The following is a 21,589-nucleotide window of genomic DNA, read 5'->3' as shown; positions in this document are numbered from 1 at the left end:
GAGTAGTTCTTCCGGCATTCTGTTTGTTTCACTTACATCTGCCTCCCTTGTTCATCTATGCACTTTGATGCTATACTTCTGCCTTGTGATGCAGTACTTAGATATTTCGGGGGTCAAGTTTGGGAATGAAGAAGGCGTGTCGGCTACCGGGGGGCGGGGTCGTAGTGGTGTTTCCTGAACTAACATGGGCGATTGAAATAAACGGTACAATTGGCAACCAAATTGGGAGAAAATGTGTCAGAGTTCTCTGGACATTATGAGGCAAATGTAAAAAGTTGGAATGAATAATTTATTAGCAATTTTATTTACAGTAATTTACAACCACATTTGTTTTTAATAACATAATATATATTTTATACTTTCTGAGGCACATTAAGACCTAAGGAGGCAAATCATATTCCTTGACAAAAGCTTCCATTCATTATAAATACCAACAAATATTTATGGAAAGGTGACCATTATGATGATTTACATGTAGTCCTGTGACCAGACAGGCCCTGTTAGGTGAATCCAAGGGGATTCATGCGATAGCTCAAACAGTCAAGAAATACATCAATTACACAGAGTAAAATTGTATTCATTTTAGACGGAATATCGATCATATTCCAGAGACAAGCTATGGCCATATGTCATGTTAGATTATTTAACACCAAAATGGTCCAAGTAAATGTAAAGTCACATCTTAATACACAACCTCAACATAATACTTTATAGCCTGTTGATGATCTGAATGCAGTAAAGCAAACCTTTAAATTATATTCCAGTAACTGGTGTGAATCTCCAAAAACACGGGTTTAGAAATTTAGCCAATGACAGGCTTCCTAGGCATGTCTTCAATCCACAGATTCAACACTTTCTGTTTGCAGTTTCATCAAAAAGTTGATAGACTAGTTTGCAACATACATTGCTCATGGAATCTGTCTTTCCTCTTATCGATGAACAGAAAAAGTAACTATGGTATTCAGTTCAGAATGGTAAACAGAAATGGTCAATGGTCAGTTTAGATTATTGTGGTCTTAAATGTAATATTCAAAAGGAACCAATGGAATACAGGAATATTAAAAATAAATGTTAATAATTGAATCACATGAGAGATTCATAAAATGTTCTACTAAAGGGTAGGGATTTATGTTACAATTGCAAGGTTAAATTCTGCAGAAAACGAAAATTCCCACAGCTGTCCTTGTTTGGTCTAATCTCACTAGATCAGATTGTAGATACGGATGGAGACAGTTCAAGAGCACTGAGACAACAGTAGTGGGTGTCGACTGCAGGTTTTGTGAAACCTCAGCAGTTGAAGGATTACTGTCCTTATCTGCAGGTGGCACTAATATTCTCCAAATTCTTCATAAAAAGAGATTGCATGGACAAACTTCTCTCTCAGAACATGAATGCTGCTGTAATTTGGGAGGTATAAGCAGCGATAGCAGGTATTTGCGACCGGATAAAAGTCATCAGGGTTGGGCTTGTTTTGATTGACAATAGTGATCTTAATGCTTGCCAGTCCCCCGATGGGCAGCCGGTCACTTCCTGTCATGAAGGCTAGAAAACAAAAAAATGATGGCTTTTATAGCCCTTTAAGGTGTAAGATCACAGTTATGTAATTAGGATGCTCTTAACTAAACATTGTTATGTTACAATTATTACTGGTAAGTAAATGCAATGCAGCACTAGAACACTGAGTTAGAATTTTGAACATTCCAATATAACAGTTGAACTGAACAAGAGATATATATCCAGTATATATCCAGTATGCACAAGAAAACAGTTTTTTTAAAAAGGCTTTTAAAAAATATGTGAAATATTGTATATAATGCATAGGGAGCATCTGGTATGCAGGCTGGAAGTTTGAAAGTACTCACAGAGAAAATCCTTCTTTTTCTCCTCAGACAGCTCAAAGAAGACAGTCCAGAAGTTTTGGATGTTCTTGTCTGTGGGCTCATATGCCTCATATAGCGCATTCTGTTTCAAAGGGAAAATAACAGAGATTTTTGCTTTTGTGAAAATCAGAGCACACAAATAAATAATCGTATTTTGCCTCATCGAATGCAGAGTAGAGTAAATCCACACCTTCTCCAGCTCCTCCCAAAAATAGTGAATGTTTCCACTGAGACGGGCCATGAGTTCTTCTGGAAGAAACATCTTCCATAACTGATTTGGGCAGCCTTGTGAAAATCCTCCCAAAAAGTCATCGAACTGCTTCTTGACTGATTTGTTGAAAATGAAATCAACATATGCCTCCACAAACTGCCACCTGCCACAAAGAAAAGAAAAGGTGAAAGAGGAAAAAACAATTATGCTTTTCATCTGATTAATCCTATTATGCTCATTACATACACAATTATCATCATCATCATCATCATCATATACCTGTTGCATTTGGTTACTGTCATCTCTCTTCCATTTGGAACTATTTCATGGCCTCTAGCCTGTGAACAGACAAAATATTTAAATCTGTACAGTGGCAGACAGCCATGTTGCTGATTGGGAGTTTGGGGTCGGGTGGGACTGAAACTCACTGTGAAATCCAAATCCAGCAGCTCCAAAACTTCTTCATCTTCATTTAGGAGTTCTTGCAAGTTCCTAGTTTTGAATCAACACATAAATAAATCTACATTTGAAACAATCTTAAATATTTGATTGTTTATGCGTCAAGGTAGGACAACTATTTTGGGTAATTTACAACTATTGGTTTCATGTAAGAAATAATATAGATGTTTAACTGTCTACCATTACAACAACACACCTGGCTTCAATGGGAGAGAGTTCTTTCAGGTCTTCCAGAGTTGGCATAACACCCAACATCTTCTTAAAAAGCGCCAGTGGGAAGTGGAAATTCACAAAACACACGCGGTACAGAGCCATCCCACAGAGAATTCCGAGCAAGGAGTAAGCATCATCATCATCACAGTGGCCCTGTAGGTTTCAGAAAATAATTCCATCACTACAGATAAATAAGTTTACCGGTATAAACCACCTCATAAAACAGCATGTCAATTGCAGTGTGCTTTGCTGGAGTCACTCAATCTTTCTCAGGGTCACTCAATCTCAGGTTCAAACCTCTATACTACAAAATAATAATAAATACATATTTACACAACTGTCAAATTCTCTCTGTTGTCATCCATGAATTGCTCTAATATCTCTAATAAAAAGTTAAAACAATTCACGGTGACACCAAATGGGTATTTTAATCCACACTCAGTGACCACTGTAGATATAGACTTTAGCCTCCCTGAAGATGTAAGGGAATTACACGTAATAATAAATAATAATTGCAGTTTATGTATTAATATTAACTTGGAGAATAAAAAGAAACATTGTGGCATAGGCTGCTTGACCACTTCCTCTTGTACAGTATTTCCAGCCACATATAGCATAACTGGGACTGATCTATGAAAAATAATCTAGACACGCATGTAATATATTATAAAGACAATTTTACATATTGCCTTCATATCCGCATTGATTCTCTGTGGATATAAAGGCAATATGCATGCATTTTTTGTCATATTAAAATACTGCGATGTTAAGCCAGAATTCCCTGACACAAGTTGAGAACAATACAATACAACTTAAATCTCCTGAAGCTAATTCTGATTGTACACAGTATATGAAAACTAATACAACTAAAACGGCTATTATTTCAAACTCATTTTTTGTAAGTTTTTTGTGGCTCACATGAATAAGATCTTAACTTATGCGGAGAAATCTCAATTTATACACTGAGGAACCATTTTATTAGGAACTTTATACACCAACCGTTAATGCAAATACTGTGTCTAATCAGTCAATCATGTGGCAGCAACTCAATGAATAAAAGTACGCAGACATGCTAAAGAGGTTCAGTTGTTGTTCAGACCAAACATCAGAATGGGGGAAGAAATGTGATCTAAGTGCCTGTGATCACTGAATAATAGTTGATACCAGGCAGGTTGTTTGAGTATCATAAAAACTTCTGATCTTCTGACAGTAAGGCGACAGTCACTTAAATAACCATGTGTACAACAGTGGCATGCAGAAGAGCTTCTCTGAACATACAATCCCTCAAACATTGATGTGGATGGTCCATAACAATCGAAGACCAATAAGTCTAATGAATATCTAATAAAGTGTGTATAGTTAGTTTACCACTGTCAATGCAGAGGCCTGGGGCACTGGAATAGCTTAATTGGTGTTCGATGTACTCAAGAGTAAGCGAAATAATGGGTGCTTTGATTGACACATTGTTGTCATTAACCCTTGTGTAGTCTTAAAAGGTACAATAGGTAAGATTTGTGTCTGTGTTTATAGTCCTTAAATTCGGGTTTCAAAGTCAACATTTCTCAGGCCATCCCTCTGTATCAAAACATTGTACAGCTGTACAGCAATTCAAGCTCATTGGTTGAAAATTGGTTCTAACTGCCACAGCCAATGGCGTGAGCGCTTATTATCCAAGACTACATATCTAGTTATTAAAAAATATCAGTTTGTTATCGGTAGCAACAAGCTTGACGAATTTACAAATATCCACTTACGATAAAATATAGGCAATACGAACATAGTAGCAAGTGCACAAGCGTTGTGCTTCAGGCGGATGTTTGTAAATTCGGGAAGCTAACTAGTAATAGCTCATTTGCTTGTTGTGATAGCAAACTGCTATTGTTTTCTAACTAGATAAGCAATAGTATACAGAGTGATCTGTGATCGCTTGTCTGGGGTGCAATTTCGGCAGCTACACGTTCCTTTTAATCTCTTCGGTGTTCAATCATCCGTGTTTAGCCAAACCTTTATTTATCTCAAACTGTAAGTTACAGTTGCATCATTTGTGGTAGACTATCATATCTTGGTAATATAGCCACTTAGTTACGAAGCCAAATAACTTGCTTGCTCACAATATAGTTGGTTCGCTAAAGTGAAAACTTCAAAAAGACAAAAACTATGTGTAGCACACCAAAGTCAAGATTTCATAAAGTGACCTGTTCCGCGAACATTTTCTTACTAGAACACTATGAAAAGACGGCAGTCTCTGTTGCGTTTGTCACTGTCAGCTTTCGAAAGCAGTGCACTGAACTGTATAACATCGCTTTATATTACGCTTTGATTCATAGACTCAGTTGTGGTTGTTTTTTGTTGCAATTCCTCTCTTGACCGAAATTAACTATTGTCCCTTTAACATTCTGTATATTTCCCTTGTCCTAAGGGGAAGAAATGAAGCAGCTTAATTGAATTTTAAACCCCAAGTCTATTTTGCACGAAGAGGGAACCTGCCACTCATCACAAACTTTGTCATCAAATTTCAAGTTGAAAAAATATCATTTAGTGGGTTTTCTCTGCTGCTAAACATAGTAGCGGGTCATTTTTTACCCTTAAGACAACACAAGGGTTAAACATACTCATGTTTGGAAAAACATGAAGTTTATTGAAGTACATACCTCTGGCATGAACCAGACAAGTCCTGAGTCTTCAAACAGCTCAAGCATCTTTGGCTGCAATGAGTGAATTTCCCTCGCAATGACAGAGAAGAACTCCTGTGACACACCTCCATGATCGATACCATTCTCATATTTAAATTTTACCTGAAAAAGAAAAGTGTGATTGCACTCTGTCACAGCCAAATGATGTCACATCCAAGTACCTGTAAATAGGTGACTGGTAAAAGGGCAATCCTTAAGCAGTGATATTTGTAATGCATGGGGACACTGTATAAACACTATCATTATGGTTGAAGTGGAAATTCATTAACCTCCAAAGGACAAAGGTATTGACGGGGATTGTTTCTCAATTCTTGAAAGGTATCAGTCAGAAGGGACCTTCTGTTCACACACAGGTGATTCTGCATGAGCGGATTCAATAAGGCATTTTCCTGCAAAAATATAGTAGACACAGTATATTTTTTTGATGTTATTTAGTTTCAATCTTTATCAGGTTTTAATGTTCATGACTTATGTTTACAATTTACAACAATGCATGTCTCATTCAAAAACTGTAAAAGCACTAACGCACAGAAAGTTGCATACTCACAAAAAAGCCACTTAAGTTATTTATCCAGAACACCAACCATTTTGTCTCCATGTCAAAGATGCTTGGGTATAAGGCCAACCTCTGCACCTAAAACATGCAAAACATAAAACAGAGGTAATTTACCTCTCTCACCCAAAAGCTGAGATATAGTACTATTGAATGAAAGAAAATGGAGATGTACCATGAATTGTTTCATTGCGTAAATAAAGTTTGCATCTGGTGGCACTGTTCCGCACTATGAACACATTGCAAAGACAAACAAAAACTCAGTACTTTTATTGTGTTTGAATATAATCTTTTTTTTTAATCATAATTTCAATTTCTCAGCTGAATACTCACAGATTTAATGTAGAGTTTCATCTCGTTGATGTAGAAGTTTCTGTACTCTATCTTCCGACCGGACTTGTGGTTAACCTGTATGTATGAAGACAGGTATTACTCAACTGTTTTGAGTAATTTAATTTTATTTATTCATTTCATTTATTTACCAGAAAATACAGGTACAATATTTCACTGCCTTTGTTTTCATTTAGTTTATAAAATGTTCTTCCAGAATCCGGTGACTGCCTTCACAAAACTCAGCTGAATCAACAGGATCAGTGGATACTCCACCTCATACAGCTTCTGTAGAAATTCCACAGTCTTCTCCACAGAGGTCCTGTAATCACGCAGCTCTGTCCTCATCTGGTAGAAAAACCACGTGGACGCTGAGTGTACCACTTTCACCAGGGACTTGAAGAAGGCTCTGGGAAGTTTTGACCATAAACCCTCTAATAAAATAAGAAATATTCACAATCAAATCAGTAAAATTTAAATCATCAGAGAAGCTAAATATGTAGATGAATCCATTCATTAAAATGTCTTTGCACCTTGTCTTCAAGGAAAGCTTAGAAGAACCTCTGAAAGGAAGTTTGAATATTTATTATCATTTTTTCTTGTAAGTAGAACAAATGATGATAAATTATTGAGGAACGTTCCAGCAATTTATGCTAATTTAAATCTGTTTTAGTATTTTGATATAAACACCGTGAAAATTGCATTGCTTCACATCAAGATTGGCCAACAAATTAAGGTGAAAAAATTTGCTGTAAAACATCTTCCTTCCTTTTGAATTCTTTATTTTCATGAGCTTATTAACTATAGTTACACAGACAGACCCCATAAGGATTTGAGCACAGCATTGGCAGGACAGAAAATAAGCTGTGACTTTTACCTAGGATCTTCAGGCACTGTGGCTGCAGTCTGCAAACTGCTTCAGCGAACTTTACACAGAGGTCTCTGTCCGTGGGCAGGACTCTCAGGAGCTCAGGTAGGATCAAATAGACTCTCAGGTCCTCCACACCAGAAGGGTCTACAGGCAGGGAGGGGATCAGCGTATGTTGCACCACTGATGCTACCTGCAATGATAAGAACAATAACTGTAAGCATTAGTGTGAGGCTCACATACATGCCATTTCATATACTGTGCCATGATCGATAAGTTGGTTTCTTTTGTTACACAATTACATTTTTGCAGGTTTTATTTTGTTTAAAGCATGACCCAAGATCTTCTTCAACTGACAACTCTATAATAATGAAAATTGATAATCTGAATGAAGCAGGCTTCATCATACTAAACCATGCTGCATTCATATAATGCCATTCTGAGATAAACTGACAGGTGAAGAAGCTCTTGAGCGATACTGTAATTGAAAGGTTTAACTGTAAATTAAACTCGAGATGAATTAATAAACAAGCCAATAAATTCATAAGATGATCAGGATATACCTCTTTCAACAGTTTTTCATTATTTCCCAGCTTCTCAAAAACTATGCGCGCCAGAGACAAGTCCAGTCCTGAATTCTCCATTGAGGTTTGGTCATGTCCACCACCACTAAAAGTACAAGCACACTGAATTAGCTACAAAAGTAATACAATTAAGGATTCTATTTCTTTATTCAATATAACATATTTCTGTGCATCTTGTCAATTTTTCACAATGTAAATTTGCACATACGTACAAGTGCCTCAATCTAGGATAAATGTTACAGCTTACCTGATCGTGAATTATAAGGAACACCCTTGTTAAATGTTATTTCCCAACCTCTGTGCCATATGTAATTATGTGCCCATTATCATAATAACTATGATAGAATATAAATTGCTGATCATTTATCAATAATAAATTGTTTTTTACCTTTGATTTAGAAAGCTACAATTGAGAGTTGATGCAGATGAGAAAGTCTGCATTATCTCCCTGAAAGACATAGTGACAAAATGAATTACAATATAGAAACAATGAGGTGGTTGAGGCATGCAAACATAGCTTTACTTTTATCAAACACAACTTTCAATACATACTTTCTTATAGCTTTCCATGGTTTTGAGCCACAGGTTGAGATCCATTTTTCAATTAAATTGTTATCCACAGACACAATCTTCTTGCTAAGACTAGCTAGCCTCTCACGAGAGAAGATTGACTGATTCCCTCCAGCCAAAATGGTCCCAATTCCATCATCAAACCCTGAATGATCAAAAAGCAACAACAAAAATAATAATATACAACAAAAAATACTACACAACATTTAGTTTGTTGCAATGGATTTAAGCAACTAGTAAGCAACTTTTTTCTTACAATAAATAAAATGTGAAAAATGCTGAGAAAAACATTGTGCCACAGGGCTACCATAGCACAATTAAGTAAGTACTTCAACACTAGCATGAAAGGAGTGCGGATAGGAACCATGTCAATACCTGAAGACAGCTGAACAGGAAGAGGCACATTCTGATTGGTGGCCTGTCCACTTCCCAACTGCCCTTGCTCTCCACATCCAAATGAGTAGATTGTTTTCAAGGATTCAACATATGCAAGCGTGTGATGCCTTTGATAAAGACAGAATATGAATTTAGGTTTATATAATCCTGTTTGCTTATTTCAAGTACAAAGTACCATTGAGTATCACTTTTTTTAACACACCTGACTAATCAGAAACACCTGCGATGTCCCAAACATTATGGTGCCCTGAAATGGGGTGGCTATAGTATTTAAAAGTCCTTTAAATCCAACTTTCAGAATTATGCACTCCTGATAAACAATGATTGGATATCAAATGACTTTACATACGTTTTTTTACAAAAGCACATTAAAGAGGAGTAACTGTGGAAAATTTGCAGACACCACTGGGTCATTCTACCTTCCACAGGCTATTTGGGTCACACTTGACCCCCAGAGTTCAGCCACCAGGCGAGGCTGCAGTTCTTCTCTGTTGGAGCTGTGTCCAAGCTGCCCGTACTCTCCTGATCCAAACGTGAACACCAGGCCTCCCTGTAGAGCCGCAGAATTAGTAATGACTGACCGTTCCCAAATGATCTTTCAAGGACTCAGCAAAATGTTTTCCTGGACTTGTCAATGTTTTGTTTCATTTGTTTGAAAAGCTTTAACATTATTTCATTATTAAATACATATTAGCCTGGTTATGACACCCATCTAACCTCACAACCAACAAATCTGAGCATCTAATCAATAGTCCTTCAGTGTTGATTTATATATATTATTGCAAGTGTCATGTCACATGACCAGCACTAAGCCACAAAAAAAAATTAAATCACAATCCACTTTGAGTTTGTTGAGAAAGTTAAGATGTCGAGAACCTTGGTCAGAATTGCAGTATGTTCATCTCCACATGAAATGAAGACAGTCCTCTTCAGATTTAGGCTTTTCACAGTAGTTGGAACATGTCTATCTGCAGAAATACAAACAAGGAAAATAATAATGAAAAAATAATAATAATTACAGCTTCAAATTCACAAATTCATAATTTCTTTCACATCATGCCACTCAAGCCCTTCAGCCTCAAAGAACATTCTCAGCTGGCCCAGCATGAAAATGCATGCTACCACAGTGCTAAATAGCCACAACTAGCCTGCTATAAGACAGATATGTTTAGTGCACAACAGCAACAACAACAACAAACAAATTAAAAATGATAATAATCATGAAATGACCAAAGACCGTATAATAATGGTGAGCAGGGATCTGAATCAGTGTCGAGGCATTGCCACAAGCAGACTATAAAGGTATTTCATGAAAGGCTAGCTGTGATTAATGCTTTGAGTGAAGTTTGAGCCCTCCTCAGCTACACCCTTATACTCTGACTTTCACATCATTGTATATGTTATGTTATTGTTCATGTTAATGTGAAAGAGCAATCCATATATCACTCTCATGCCTCACCTTCCTTATCTCCTACGCCAAGCTGCCCTGCACTGTTTTTGCCCCAAGCAAACACAGCTCCTGATACAGACAGAGCAAAGCTTTGGTCCCCTCCAGCAGTGATCATAGCCAGGGGGATCCCTGACAGAGAGAAGAGGCGCTTAGGGGTCTGAGAGCTGGGTCCAACCTCCCCCTGTCCCAGTTGACCATTGGAGTTTTTTCCCCATGTGAAGAGCTGTCCATCTGAAAGCGTTCAGAATTTTGAAAATGGGAAATCCATTGAATGTCATATTCATAAATCAACACAAGAAATCACAAGGCTTTCATTATATGAAATGTATCTACAGCACTGTGTTGCTGGTCAGTGAAAGACAACTTTATTCCAGCTCAGTGTACTGTACAGTACCTCTTGAGAGTGCAATGGTGTGGTGGTCCCCACAGGCAACCTGTATCACATGTCTGCCATTTAGTGCACTGAGACACCTGAAAAACATAATCATGTCCTTGGCAAGGTTAGCAAATTATGAAAAAAACAAGAAACTCCCCTTTAAAAATATTCTTCGAAATATACAATAAAGCAACAGAAATGTTATTCATCTAATTTCCTTGCATGAGTGCCACGGCCGCTACTGTTCACATAACATTTACCTGGGAATGTAAGGTTTTATTCGGCAGTTTAGCTGGAAAACGTTGCCCTTCTCTGACACCATGACAATGCAATCTGCTCCACAGGTCAGTGCGTCGATTTTCTCCCCGCTCAATGCAAAGTTCTCTGAACAAATAACACATTTTTAGAAATGTAAGATTTGTACATGTTCCAATATGACTGGGGGAAAAAAGCAAATACAATTAGTTTGAAAAGAAAAAGAACAAGTGACAATAACAAACAACAAACAAACATTGTACTGTTGGTCATGAAGCTGATTACCATGCTGCTGTCTGCCGGTCTCACTCATTTCATCCCGAAAACATAGTTTTCCTTTTCCATCTTCTGTGACAACGGCAAACATTCGTCTTCCAACAGATAAGGCAGTTATCTTTGCTTTTTGTGCAGTGGCCAGAAGATGGCTTTCTGCTATCCCAAGCTCGTCAACGTGGTATAAACTGTCTAAATAGAATTCCATAAAGGTGGTTTCTCCCCAGCAAATCATGATGGTATGCAGTTTTCAGATCTTTATTCAGTTCCCTTTATGTGCTTCACGTTGCCCCGGCAAAGTGTTCTGTTTCTTCTGTCTTGCAGGTCTACTCGTATAAAAAGTATTAATCTGCGACATCAGAACATGGAAACGAAACTAGTTTCGTTTTCATTTCATCATACAGTAAGCCTAGATTGTAATGTCGAGGATGGGCGGAGAGCCAGACGCGACGAAGGGTAAAGCCCTAAAAGCGAACACGCTGGCGGAACTGTGGCATAGCTGCCAACTCTCACGCTTTCGGCGTGAGACACACGCATTTGCCTGTTTTCACACGCACATGCAAATGCGTGTGTCTCACGCCGAAAGCGTGAGAGTTGGCAGCTATGGATGTACAAATACAAATGGGGAATACTCCCGGAACAGAGGGAGGAACAGAAAATAACACGGATGAAACCTCCGTTCGAATCAGAATATAAAGCCCAAAACGGCTATGAAAAAATAAAACGACCCTTAAAAAAACAGGGCGACTACCCAACCAAAATAAGTGCTTAAATCGAGCACTGATGAGGGCCAGGTGAAAGCAATGAGCCTTCTGCCCCCTGGTGGCCCCAATCGATCACTACACCATGACATAGCTTAAACGTGAAACCTAACATGACTATCAAAATAGACATTGCCAGTTATTAGCATCTAAGTAGACTAATTTATTTAGTCACCCTGCTGAAAGAGCTAGGTGTCAAAACAGCTGGTAACTGATATTTCAAGCTGGTTATGGCTGTATTTTACACCACAGTGCAATTTAGTTCAGTGCCCTAAAAGTTTGCATCATCTGCTCGCGTTTCCCATTAATTTGTATCAATAGTTGACTGCTTGCGCAAGATGACTCGTCGAAATAACTAAATTGCTGAGCCAACTTGTTGGATTCATTTTTACTTTCCCAGATGTGCCCTAATTATCAAAATTACACTTCACAAAGCATATTTTGGAAAATTTAGACGATCGTAGGCTACTTGTGGTTCACTTATTTTGTTACATATAGCTAGCATTTATATATGATTGTATAGGCTCCCTCTTGATAATCATACATTTTTAGGACCTATAAGCGATCCTAAGTCTCCCACTGAATTTTGTACACAATTGGCTTAGATTGGAATGGTTCTGACATTGCGACTGGCTGCTCTAGACGTCATTAAATCGTAATGGCAGGGTCCCAGTTGCGGCAGTTATCTACGAATGTTTGATATCAACTGTGGACTGTAATGATGTTGTAGGAGAGTAGTGGCTAATGTTCGAATCTGTCACTGTCAAACACTGTTTAAGAAATAAATGTTTATATAATAACTATGTTCTTTAGAAGATTAATAGATAATATAATGCTGTCACCATATTTTAATCCATATTTTAGTGGTCGTTCTATATTCCCATACAGATTTGTCCGATTTTTCTATCAGGCCCATTCATTTCACACCCACCCCTTCTATCCATTTGATGGACCATCTCTCACTTTCACTCCCTCTCTCCCTCCATCGCGCTCTCTCGCTTTCTCTCCCTCTCTCCCCCTCTCCCCATCCCTCTCTGTCTCTCTCTTCCTCTCTCCACCTTCCTCTCTCTCGCCCCCTCTCCCCCTCTCTCTCTCTCTATCTCCCTCTCTCTTTCAAAAAAACATTTTTATTCACGTTTCAGGGGTACTGCATGTGAGTCTATCTTTCCCCCGGCCAGGGGATCGAACCGGCAACCCTCCGACTGCCAGACGACTGCTCTTACTGCCTGAGCCATGTCGCTGAGGCATGCATATTCACTACGATGTAAGCTGCAAATGCTCATTGTGTTGGCAAATGATGAGCACAGCCACAAACATAACGTGTGTTAGATTATCACCATCACCTTGATCCTGGGTGATGATGGCAGTGTACCACAGTTCCTGATTATGTCCACCAGAGTATGCTAGTTCCCTAGTTCTAGTAGGTAAGTTTTTCTTTGGTCTATATTGTTTCTGTGTAGTTCTTCCGGCATTCTGTTTGTAGCCAGCAAGTCATACTGTCTAGTTTCTTGTAGTTATCTCTGATGGTTTCCCTTGTTGTTGTTTTTTCCTGCTAAGTGTGCTAGTCTAGTAAAGTACTTTTTGTTTTACTTACTTACCTTGTGATGCAGTACTTAGATATTTTGGGGGTCAAGTTTGGGAATGAAGAAGGCGTGTCGGTTGCCGGGGGACGGGGTCGTAGTGGTGTTTCCTGAACTAACATGGGCTATTAAATAAACGCTACAGTTGGCAACCAAATTGGGAGAAAATGGGAAAAAATCAGAAACTTAAAAAAGAAAAAAAAAAGAAAATGTGTCAGAGTTCTCTGGACATTATGAAATTAATAATTTATTAGCAATTTTATTAACAGTAATTAACAACCACATTTGTTTTTAATAACATAATATACATTTTATACTTTCTGAGGCAGAGTAAGACCAAAGGAGGCAAATCATATTCCATGACAAAAGCTTCCATTCATTATAAATACCCACAAATATTTATGGAAAGGTGACCATTATGATGATTTACATGTAGTCCTGTGACCAGACAGGCCCTGTTAGGTCAATCCAAGGGGATTCATGCTATAGCTCAAACAGTCAAGAAATACATCAATTACACAGAGGAAAATTGTATTCGTTTTAGATTGAATATCGATCATATGCCGGAGACACGCTATGGCCATATGTCATGTTAGATTATTTAACACCAAAATGGTCATGTAAATGTGAAGTCACATCTTAATACACAACCTCAACATAATACTTTATAGCCTGTTGATGATCTGAATGGGTGCAGAACATAGCAGTTTAACATAGCACCTTTAAATTATATTCCAGTAACTGGTGTGAATCTCCAAAAACACGGGTTTAGAAATTTATCCAATGGCAGGCTTCCTTGGCATGTCTTCAATCCATAGATTCAACACTTTCTGTTTGCAGTTTCATCAAAAAGTTGATAGACTAGTTTGCAACATACATTGCTTATGGAATCTGTTTTTCCTCTTATAGATGAACAGAAAAAGTAACTATGGTATTCAGTTCAGAATGGTAAGCAGAAATGGTAAATGGTCAGTTTAGATTATTGGGCTCTTAAATGTAATATTCAAAAGGAATAGACAGGAATCATTTAATATATCAATTATTAAAAAAGAAATGTTAATAATTGAATCACATGTGAGATTAATAAAATGTTCGACTAAAGGGTAGGGATTTATGTTACATATGTTTTTCACCATTCTATCCTTGGTAGCATTGCAAGGTAAAATTCTGCAGAAAAAGAAATTCCCAGAGCTGTCCTTGTTTTGTCTAATCTCTGTAGATCAGCTTGTAGATACGGATGGAGACAGTTCAAGAGCACTGAGGCAACAGTAGTGGGTGTCGACTGCAGGTTTTGTGAAACCTCAGCAGTTGAAGGATTACTGCGTAAATCTGCATGTGGCACTAATATTCTCCAAATTCTTCATAAAAAGAGATTGCATGGACAAACTTCTCTCTCAGAACATGAATGCTGCTGTAATTTGGGAGGTATAAGCAGCGATAGCAGGTATTTGCGACCGGATAAAAGTCATCAGGGTTGGGCTTGTTTTGATTGACAATGGTGATCTTAATGCTTGCCAGTCCCCCGATGGGCAGCCGATCACTTCCTGTCATGTAGGCTAGAAAACAAAAAAATGAGAGACAGCTTTTATAACCCTTTAAGGTGCAAGATCACAGTTATGAAATTAGGATGCTCTTAGCTAAACATTCTGATGTTAGAATTATTACTGGTAAGTGAATGCAAGACTGACTTATTGTACATAATGCATAGTGAGCATCTGGTATGCAGGCTGGAAGTTTGAAAGTACTCACAGAGAAAATCCTTCTTTTTCTCCTCAGACAGCTCAAAGAAGACAGTCCAGAAATTTTGGATGTTCTCGTCTGTGGGCTCATATGCCTCATATAGCGCATTCTGTTTCAAAGGGAAAATAACAGATTTCAAAAACAGATTTTGAAAAATCAGGGCACACAAATAAATAATTGTATTTTGGCTCATTGAATGCAGACTAGAGTAAATCCACACCTTCTTCAGCTCCTCCCAAGAATAGTTAATGTTTCCACAGAGACGGGCCATGAGTTCTTCTGGAAGAAACATCTTCCATAACTGACTTGGGCAGCCTTGTGAAAATCCCCCCAAAAAGTCATTGAACTGCTTCTTGACTGACTTGTTGAAAATGAAATCAACATATGCCTCCACAAACTGCCACCTGTGGACAGGAAAAGAAAAGGCGAAAGAGGAAGAAAGCGATTATGCTCTTCATCTGATGAATCTCATTATGCTCATTACATACACAATTATCATCATCATCATCATCATCATCATATACCTGTTGCATTTGGTTACTGTCATCTCTCTTCCATTTGGAACTATTTCATGGCCTCTAGTCTGTGAACAGACAAAATATTTAAATCTGTACAGTGGCAGACAGCCATGTTGCTTATTGGGAGTTTGGGGTCAGGTGGGAATCAAACTCACTGTGAAATCCAAATCCAGCAGCTCCAAAACTTCTTCATCTTCATTTAGGAGTTCTTGCAAGTTCCTAGTTTTGAATCAACACATAAATAAATCTACATTTGAAACAATCTTAAATATTTGATCGTTTATGTGTCAAGGTAGGACAACTATATTGGGTAATTTACAACTATTGGTTTCATGGAAGAAATAATATAAAATCCTCAAATTGTGGCCGGGGTCTTTTATTTACTTAAGCTGCACAAAGCACAGGCCTTTATTTGGGGCAGGCTTGTATTCGAGGCAGGCCTTCATTTCTTATTAGGCTTCTGTTGTAGAATTTTATTCTTAGAAATAAAGTAAAAGGCTACACTTAAAGTGGGCCAACACTGTTCAACACTTCCTGTAACCGTTCAGAAATCAATTAGTGTAGGCTAATCAGGAACACCGTTTGGTAAGTCATAGTGTCAGTCTTATCAGACTTAGTTTATTGCAAATATTCTCAAACACAATAAATCACATGCAAGTCCAGAATCCATAAAATAACAACTTGCCAGACACGCCTTCATGAACAATAACAAATTAGCGTAGATAACAGCAAGTTAAGGATCGTTTTTTCCTAAAGTGCGTTTTATTGTGAGACATGCCTTTCGTTCGGAGCAGCATACCGGTAGGCTATCAAAAGATTTTCACTTCGGTTTGGGATTTAATTTACTTCTGGACTGCTTGATTCTATTGCTAAATGTTGGGACTGATGGGCACTGAAGTCTGGGGGGTATTTGATGGTGTCGAGGACCCGGCCCTAGGCCCCCCTGATGAGAGATTGACGGGGGATGGGTTAGAAAGGAATGCATTGTTAACCCCTCGCACACGCCATCGAGGTGGTAGTAAGAAAGCCCGTAAGAAGAAAAATATGTGGTTCAGAGAATGAGCAGCCATACTTGTCAGTAGAGGAGTCTGAAGTCGGGGGACTTAGATTTAGGGTTTTAAGGAGCAAGGTTAAAGTTCTGACTGAGAATACCCCAACCCTACAGGGGAGGGGCACAATGCCTGGCTAAAGAAAAACAAAAATAAGGAAAACGGAAGGGATGTCAATACCGAAAGAAAATTCATGATTAATGGCGGATGATTTACACTCAGCTATTGGCTGGATGTCCTTTGTAGATCCCTTAAGGCGCCACAAAAAGGGGCACCTGAAGAGGGTGTTGAGATGGTGGCAGGCTTTAACGTCTGGCTTGCATGAGATCAAAGTTTGGAGGAAGTCAAGGAGAGATTATGAAACTGACACAGACACAAGTGATGAATAGGTTCATTAAAAACAACATAAGGGCTAGTGTTTTTCCACTCGTATATTAAGATGGTGGAAATTCCCAAACCAGAGGGGCCCATGAAATAAAATATTGGGGACATTTCTTTTGAGGTATGAGAAAATGACAATTGGAAAAACAGAAATAATTAATATGGTCATTAAAAAACAGGTTATATAAGAGATAAATGTCTTCCCGCTTGACATAATGGGGGCATTTCTTATCAAAAAAGGTACACTTTTGTATGCAAAAAAGATATATAAGGAATAAGCTTTTAGACCTTAGAGCAGGATCCCAGAATTTGGCTTCAGAAGATATCTACGAGCTGGTGAAGAAAGATCCACGCAGAACAATTATAACCAAGCTGGAGTGGTAATTATAATCTATATTACTTGTAGAAGTAGGAAAAGTAACATATTATAAGTTTACTTTTATATATCTTTTATTTCTCATTAGGGTACTATATAAAGTAGAAAAATGTAGAGAAGTTATCATATTTAGATAAATATAATATTATAGGAATAGTTTCTTTTTAAACGTCAAGAAGGGGGAGCTATAGGATAAGGCTAAGGCCAAAGAGGATGGATATAGGAAGGGTGTACCTTGATTTTTAAACATCGTGGTGGAAAGGTAATTTAGAAAGAGCTAAGAGGGGTATATGTAACTTGCATGTGATTAGCAAACTGCAAAAGATGATATGTACACTGTAATCTGTATAACTCTATTCTTTTGATTGATTATAATAAAGTATATCTTACTATAATCATATGTGATAAAGAGTCTTTAGAGGAATACATTGAATACAGGACATCGATTACCAGATTTGCATCACACCCTTCACTTCGAGACTGGGCTGGAAGTTCAGTAGAACTTACCAGGGCTCCAGGACGTTCGGAGTACTTGAGTTCGTCCCCGAGACACCTCATTGTGAGGTACTGCTCGTGGGAACGTGAGGTCTGAGCTCGGCAAGGGGTCCGTGGCTCACGACAATGGTTCACTGTTAAGTTTTAGTGTCGGGATTTCCACCCGTCTGTTTATTGCGAGCCGAGGCAGCCGCTTTCATTCATTCATTGAACGTGCGCTGAGCTGTAAATACATGGAAACCTTGAGTTAATTTTTAATTTTGCCTGATTTACTTTTTATAAAATTTGTAGGCTGGAATGCCTCGCGGCAACAATTGTGTTTAAATGTATACTGCTTCAGCCTTTGGCAAGCTACTCAGAAGGGGGCGGCAAGCGACTGGTAGCTTGAGAGCAACGTGTTGGAGACCCATGGTGTAGGACAACGACTTTTCATTGGCAACAGTATTAAACCAACCAACAATATAAAATATTAAGAAGAGATCTTTTATTTCATTGAATTAAATCGAAACAATGTCTTCTAGTGCTCATGGACTGATAGCCCTACTGGTAATCTATATTACCCCGGCTTGTATTTGGGGGCCGGCCTTTATTTGTCCGAATCGGCCACGCCCCCGGCTATTATCCCAGGCCCGGCTTCAAATAGAATCCCGGACACAATTTGAGGATTTACGGTACATTAACTGTCTACCATTACAACAACACACCTGGCTTCAATGGGAGAGAGTTCTTCCAGTTCTTCCAGAGTTGGCATAACACCCAACATCTTCTTAAAAAGTGCCAGTGGGAAGTGGAAATTCACAAAACACTCGCGGTACAGAGCCATCCCACAGAGAATTCCGAGCAAGGAGTAAGCATCATCATCACAGTGGCCCTGTAGGTTTCAGAAAATAATTCTATCACAACAGATAAATAAGGGTTTACCAGTATAAACCACCACATAAAACAGCAGGTCAATTGCAGTGTGCTTTTCTGGAGTCACTCAATCTTTCTCAGGGTCACTCAATCTCAGGTTCAAACCTCTAGACAACAAAATAATAATAATAATAATAAATACATATTTACACAATTGTCAAATTATCTCTGTTGTCATCCATGAATTGCTCTAATATCCCCAGTTTAAAAAGTTAAAACAATTCACTGTGACACCAAATGGGTATTTTAATGCACACTCAGTGACCGCTGTAGATATAGACTTTAGCCTCCCTGAAGATGTCAGGGAATTACACATAATAATAAATAATAATTGCAGTTTATGTATTAATATTAACTTGGAGAATAAAAAAGAAACAATGTGCCATAGGCTGGTTGACTACTTCCTCTTGTACAGTATTTCCAGCCACATACAGCACAACTGGGAGATCTATGAAAAATAATCTAGGCACGCATGTAATATATTATGAAAACAATTTTACATATTGCCTTTATATCCACATTGATTCTCTGTGGATATAAAGGCAATATGCATGCGGTTTTTGTCATATTAAAATACTACGATGTTAAATTAGCAGCATTGCAAAAAGCCAGAATTCCCTGACACAAGTTGAGAACAATACAATACAACTTAAGTTGCCATGTATCTCCTGAAACCAATTCTGACTGTACACAGTATATGAAAACTAATACTACTAAAACGGCAATTATTTCAAACTCATTTTTTGTAAGACACTATTAGTAGAAATTGGCTCACATGAATAAGATTTTAACTTATGCAGAGAAATTTCAATTTATACACTGAGGGACCACTTTATTAGGAACTTTATACACCAACCGTTAATGCAAATACTGTGTATAATCAGCCAATCATGTGGCAGCAACTCAATGAATAAAAGTGCGCAGACATGCTAAAGAGGTTCAGTTGTTGTTCAGACCAAACATCAGAATGGGGGAAGAAATGTGATCTAAGTGACTGTGATCACTGAATAATAGTTGATACCAGGCAGGTTGTTTGAGTATCATAAAAACTTCTGATCTTCTGACAGTAAGGCAACAGTCACTTAAATAACCATGTGTACAACAGAGGCATGCAGAAGAGCTTCTCTGAACATACAATCCCTCAAACATTGATGTGGATGGTCCACAGCAGTAGAAGACCAATAAGTCTAATGAATACCTAATAAAGTGTGTATAGTCAGTTTACCACTGTCAATGCCGAAGCCTGGGGCACTTGAATAGCTTAATTGGTGTTCGATGTACTCAAGAGAGTAAGCGAAATAATGGGTGCTTTGATTGACACATTGTTGTCATTAACCCTTGTGTAGTCTTAAAGGTACAATAGGTAAGATTTGTGTCTGTGTTTATAGTCCTTAAATTCGGGTTTCAAAGTCAACATTTCTCAGGCCATCCCTCTGTATCAAAACATTGTACAGCTGTACAGCAATTCAAGCTCATTGGTTGAAAATTGGTTCTAACTGCCACAGCCAATGGCGTGAGCGCTTATTATCCAAGACTACATATCTAGTTATTAAAAAATATCAGTTTGTTATCGGTAGCAACAAGCAAATTAGCTATATTTAGCTTGACGAATTTACAAAAATCCACTGACGATAAGATATAGGCAATACGAACATAGCAGCGATTGCACAAGCGTTGTGCTTCAGGTGGATGTTTGTAAATTCGGGAAGCTAACTAGTAATAGCTCATTTGCTTGTTGTGATAGCAAACTGCTATTGTTTTCTAACTAGATAAGCAATAGTATACAGAGTGATCTTTGATCGCTTGTCTGGAGTGCAATTTCGGCAGCTACACGTTCCTTTTGGGAACGTGTCTATGTTTCCACAGCTCTATGTTCAGTTGACTTCACACTCAGCAGGCTGCTTGCATGGGACCTGAAGAAATCCAGTGTATGTTTGTGCAATTTAGACACAGTACACGTTCAATTATCTATAAGTTTTTAATGAACAAGCAAACAAGCGAAATAAGAAAAAAAAATACACTATTTATGCAGTTCACTTAAAACTGGAAAGGGCTCTACATCAGTACTTTTCAACCTTTTATGTGCCAGGAACAGGCATCTGCAAGTGCTGTCCTTTGAGGACTATTTTGACATCTAAATATATAAAGTTCAGTTTACACGATCAATAATAAACATTTAATTTTGAAAAAAAATTAAATCTTAGAAATGTGGGAACATAGGGCTGGAACATAGGGCTGTGGGAACATAGGGATGACCCCTTCCTTTTTATCTCTTAGGCGTTCAATCATCCGTGTTTAGCTAAACCTTTATTTCTCTCAAACTGTAAGTTACAGTTGCATCATTTGTGGTAGACTATCATATCTTAGTAATATAGCCAGCTAGTTACGTAGCCATATAACTTGCTTGCTCACAATATATTTGGTTAGCTAAAGTGAAAACTTCAAAAAGACAAAAACTATGTGTAGCACACCAAAGTCAAGATTTCAAGTGACCTGTTCCGTTCTTACTAGAACACAACGAAAAGACGGCAGGCTCTGTTGCATTTGTCACTGTCAGCTTACGAAAACAGTGCACGAGAACACTGAACTGTATAACAATGCTGTATATTACGTGTTGTATTCATAGACTGAGTTGTGGTTTGAGGTTGTTTTTTGTTCCAATTCCT

General features: G+C 38.1%; 2 protein-coding genes across 4 annotated transcripts in view; both read right to left on the bottom strand.

Annotated features, from left to right (window-relative positions):
- Positions 1-268: 268 nt before the first annotated feature.
- On the bottom strand, positions 269-11,478 carry LOC133134748 (probable E3 ubiquitin-protein ligase HERC3). 2 transcript variants are annotated; one of them, XM_061251100.1, is made up of 23 exons: positions 11,124-11,478; positions 10,844-10,967; positions 10,602-10,678; positions 10,217-10,438; positions 9,634-9,725; positions 9,177-9,307; positions 8,737-8,864; positions 8,344-8,506; positions 8,180-8,239; positions 7,771-7,876; positions 7,217-7,400; positions 6,616-6,773; positions 6,343-6,417; positions 6,185-6,238; positions 6,004-6,090; positions 5,726-5,845; positions 5,415-5,558; positions 2,747-2,916; positions 2,520-2,583; positions 2,371-2,429; positions 2,071-2,254; positions 1,863-1,962; positions 269-1,542 (listed from the first exon to the last, which is right to left on the bottom strand). In XM_061251100.1, exons 1-23 carry the CDS (start codon positions 11,344-11,346, stop codon positions 1,328-1,330), a joined length of 2,940 nt encoding a protein of 979 aa, XP_061107084.1. In that variant the 5' UTR covers positions 11,347-11,478; the 3' UTR covers positions 269-1,327. The 2 variants fall into 2 exon arrangements, with proteins under 2 accessions (XP_061107084.1, XP_061107085.1); XM_061251101.1 differs by lacking the exon at positions 6,185-6,238.
- A 2,194-nt stretch (positions 11,479-13,672) lies between these two features.
- Positions 13,673-21,589, bottom strand: part of LOC133134752 (probable E3 ubiquitin-protein ligase HERC4) — a 16,601-nt gene continuing 8,684 nt past the window's right edge. For both annotated transcript variants that reach the window (XM_061251111.1, XM_061251110.1), the window contains 6 exons: positions 18,716-18,882; positions 15,866-15,929; positions 15,717-15,775; positions 15,413-15,596; positions 15,202-15,301; positions 13,673-15,008 (listed from right to left, as the gene is read on the bottom strand). In XM_061251111.1, coding sequence (XP_061107095.1) covers positions 14,794-15,008; positions 15,202-15,301; positions 15,413-15,596; positions 15,717-15,775; positions 15,866-15,929; positions 18,716-18,882 — 789 coding nt within the window. In that variant the 3' untranslated portion in view covers positions 13,673-14,793. The remainder of the gene's footprint in view (positions 15,009-15,201; positions 15,302-15,412; positions 15,597-15,716; positions 15,776-15,865; positions 15,930-18,715; positions 18,883-21,589) is intronic.

The sequence above is a fragment of the Conger conger genome, chromosome 8, assembly GCF_963514075.1.
Source record: "Conger conger chromosome 8, fConCon1.1, whole genome shotgun sequence".
Lineage (NCBI taxonomy): Eukaryota > Metazoa > Chordata > Actinopteri > Anguilliformes > Congridae > Conger > Conger conger.
The sequence above is the reverse complement of the archived record's forward strand: the minus strand, read 5'-3'. Positions and strand labels throughout refer to the sequence as shown.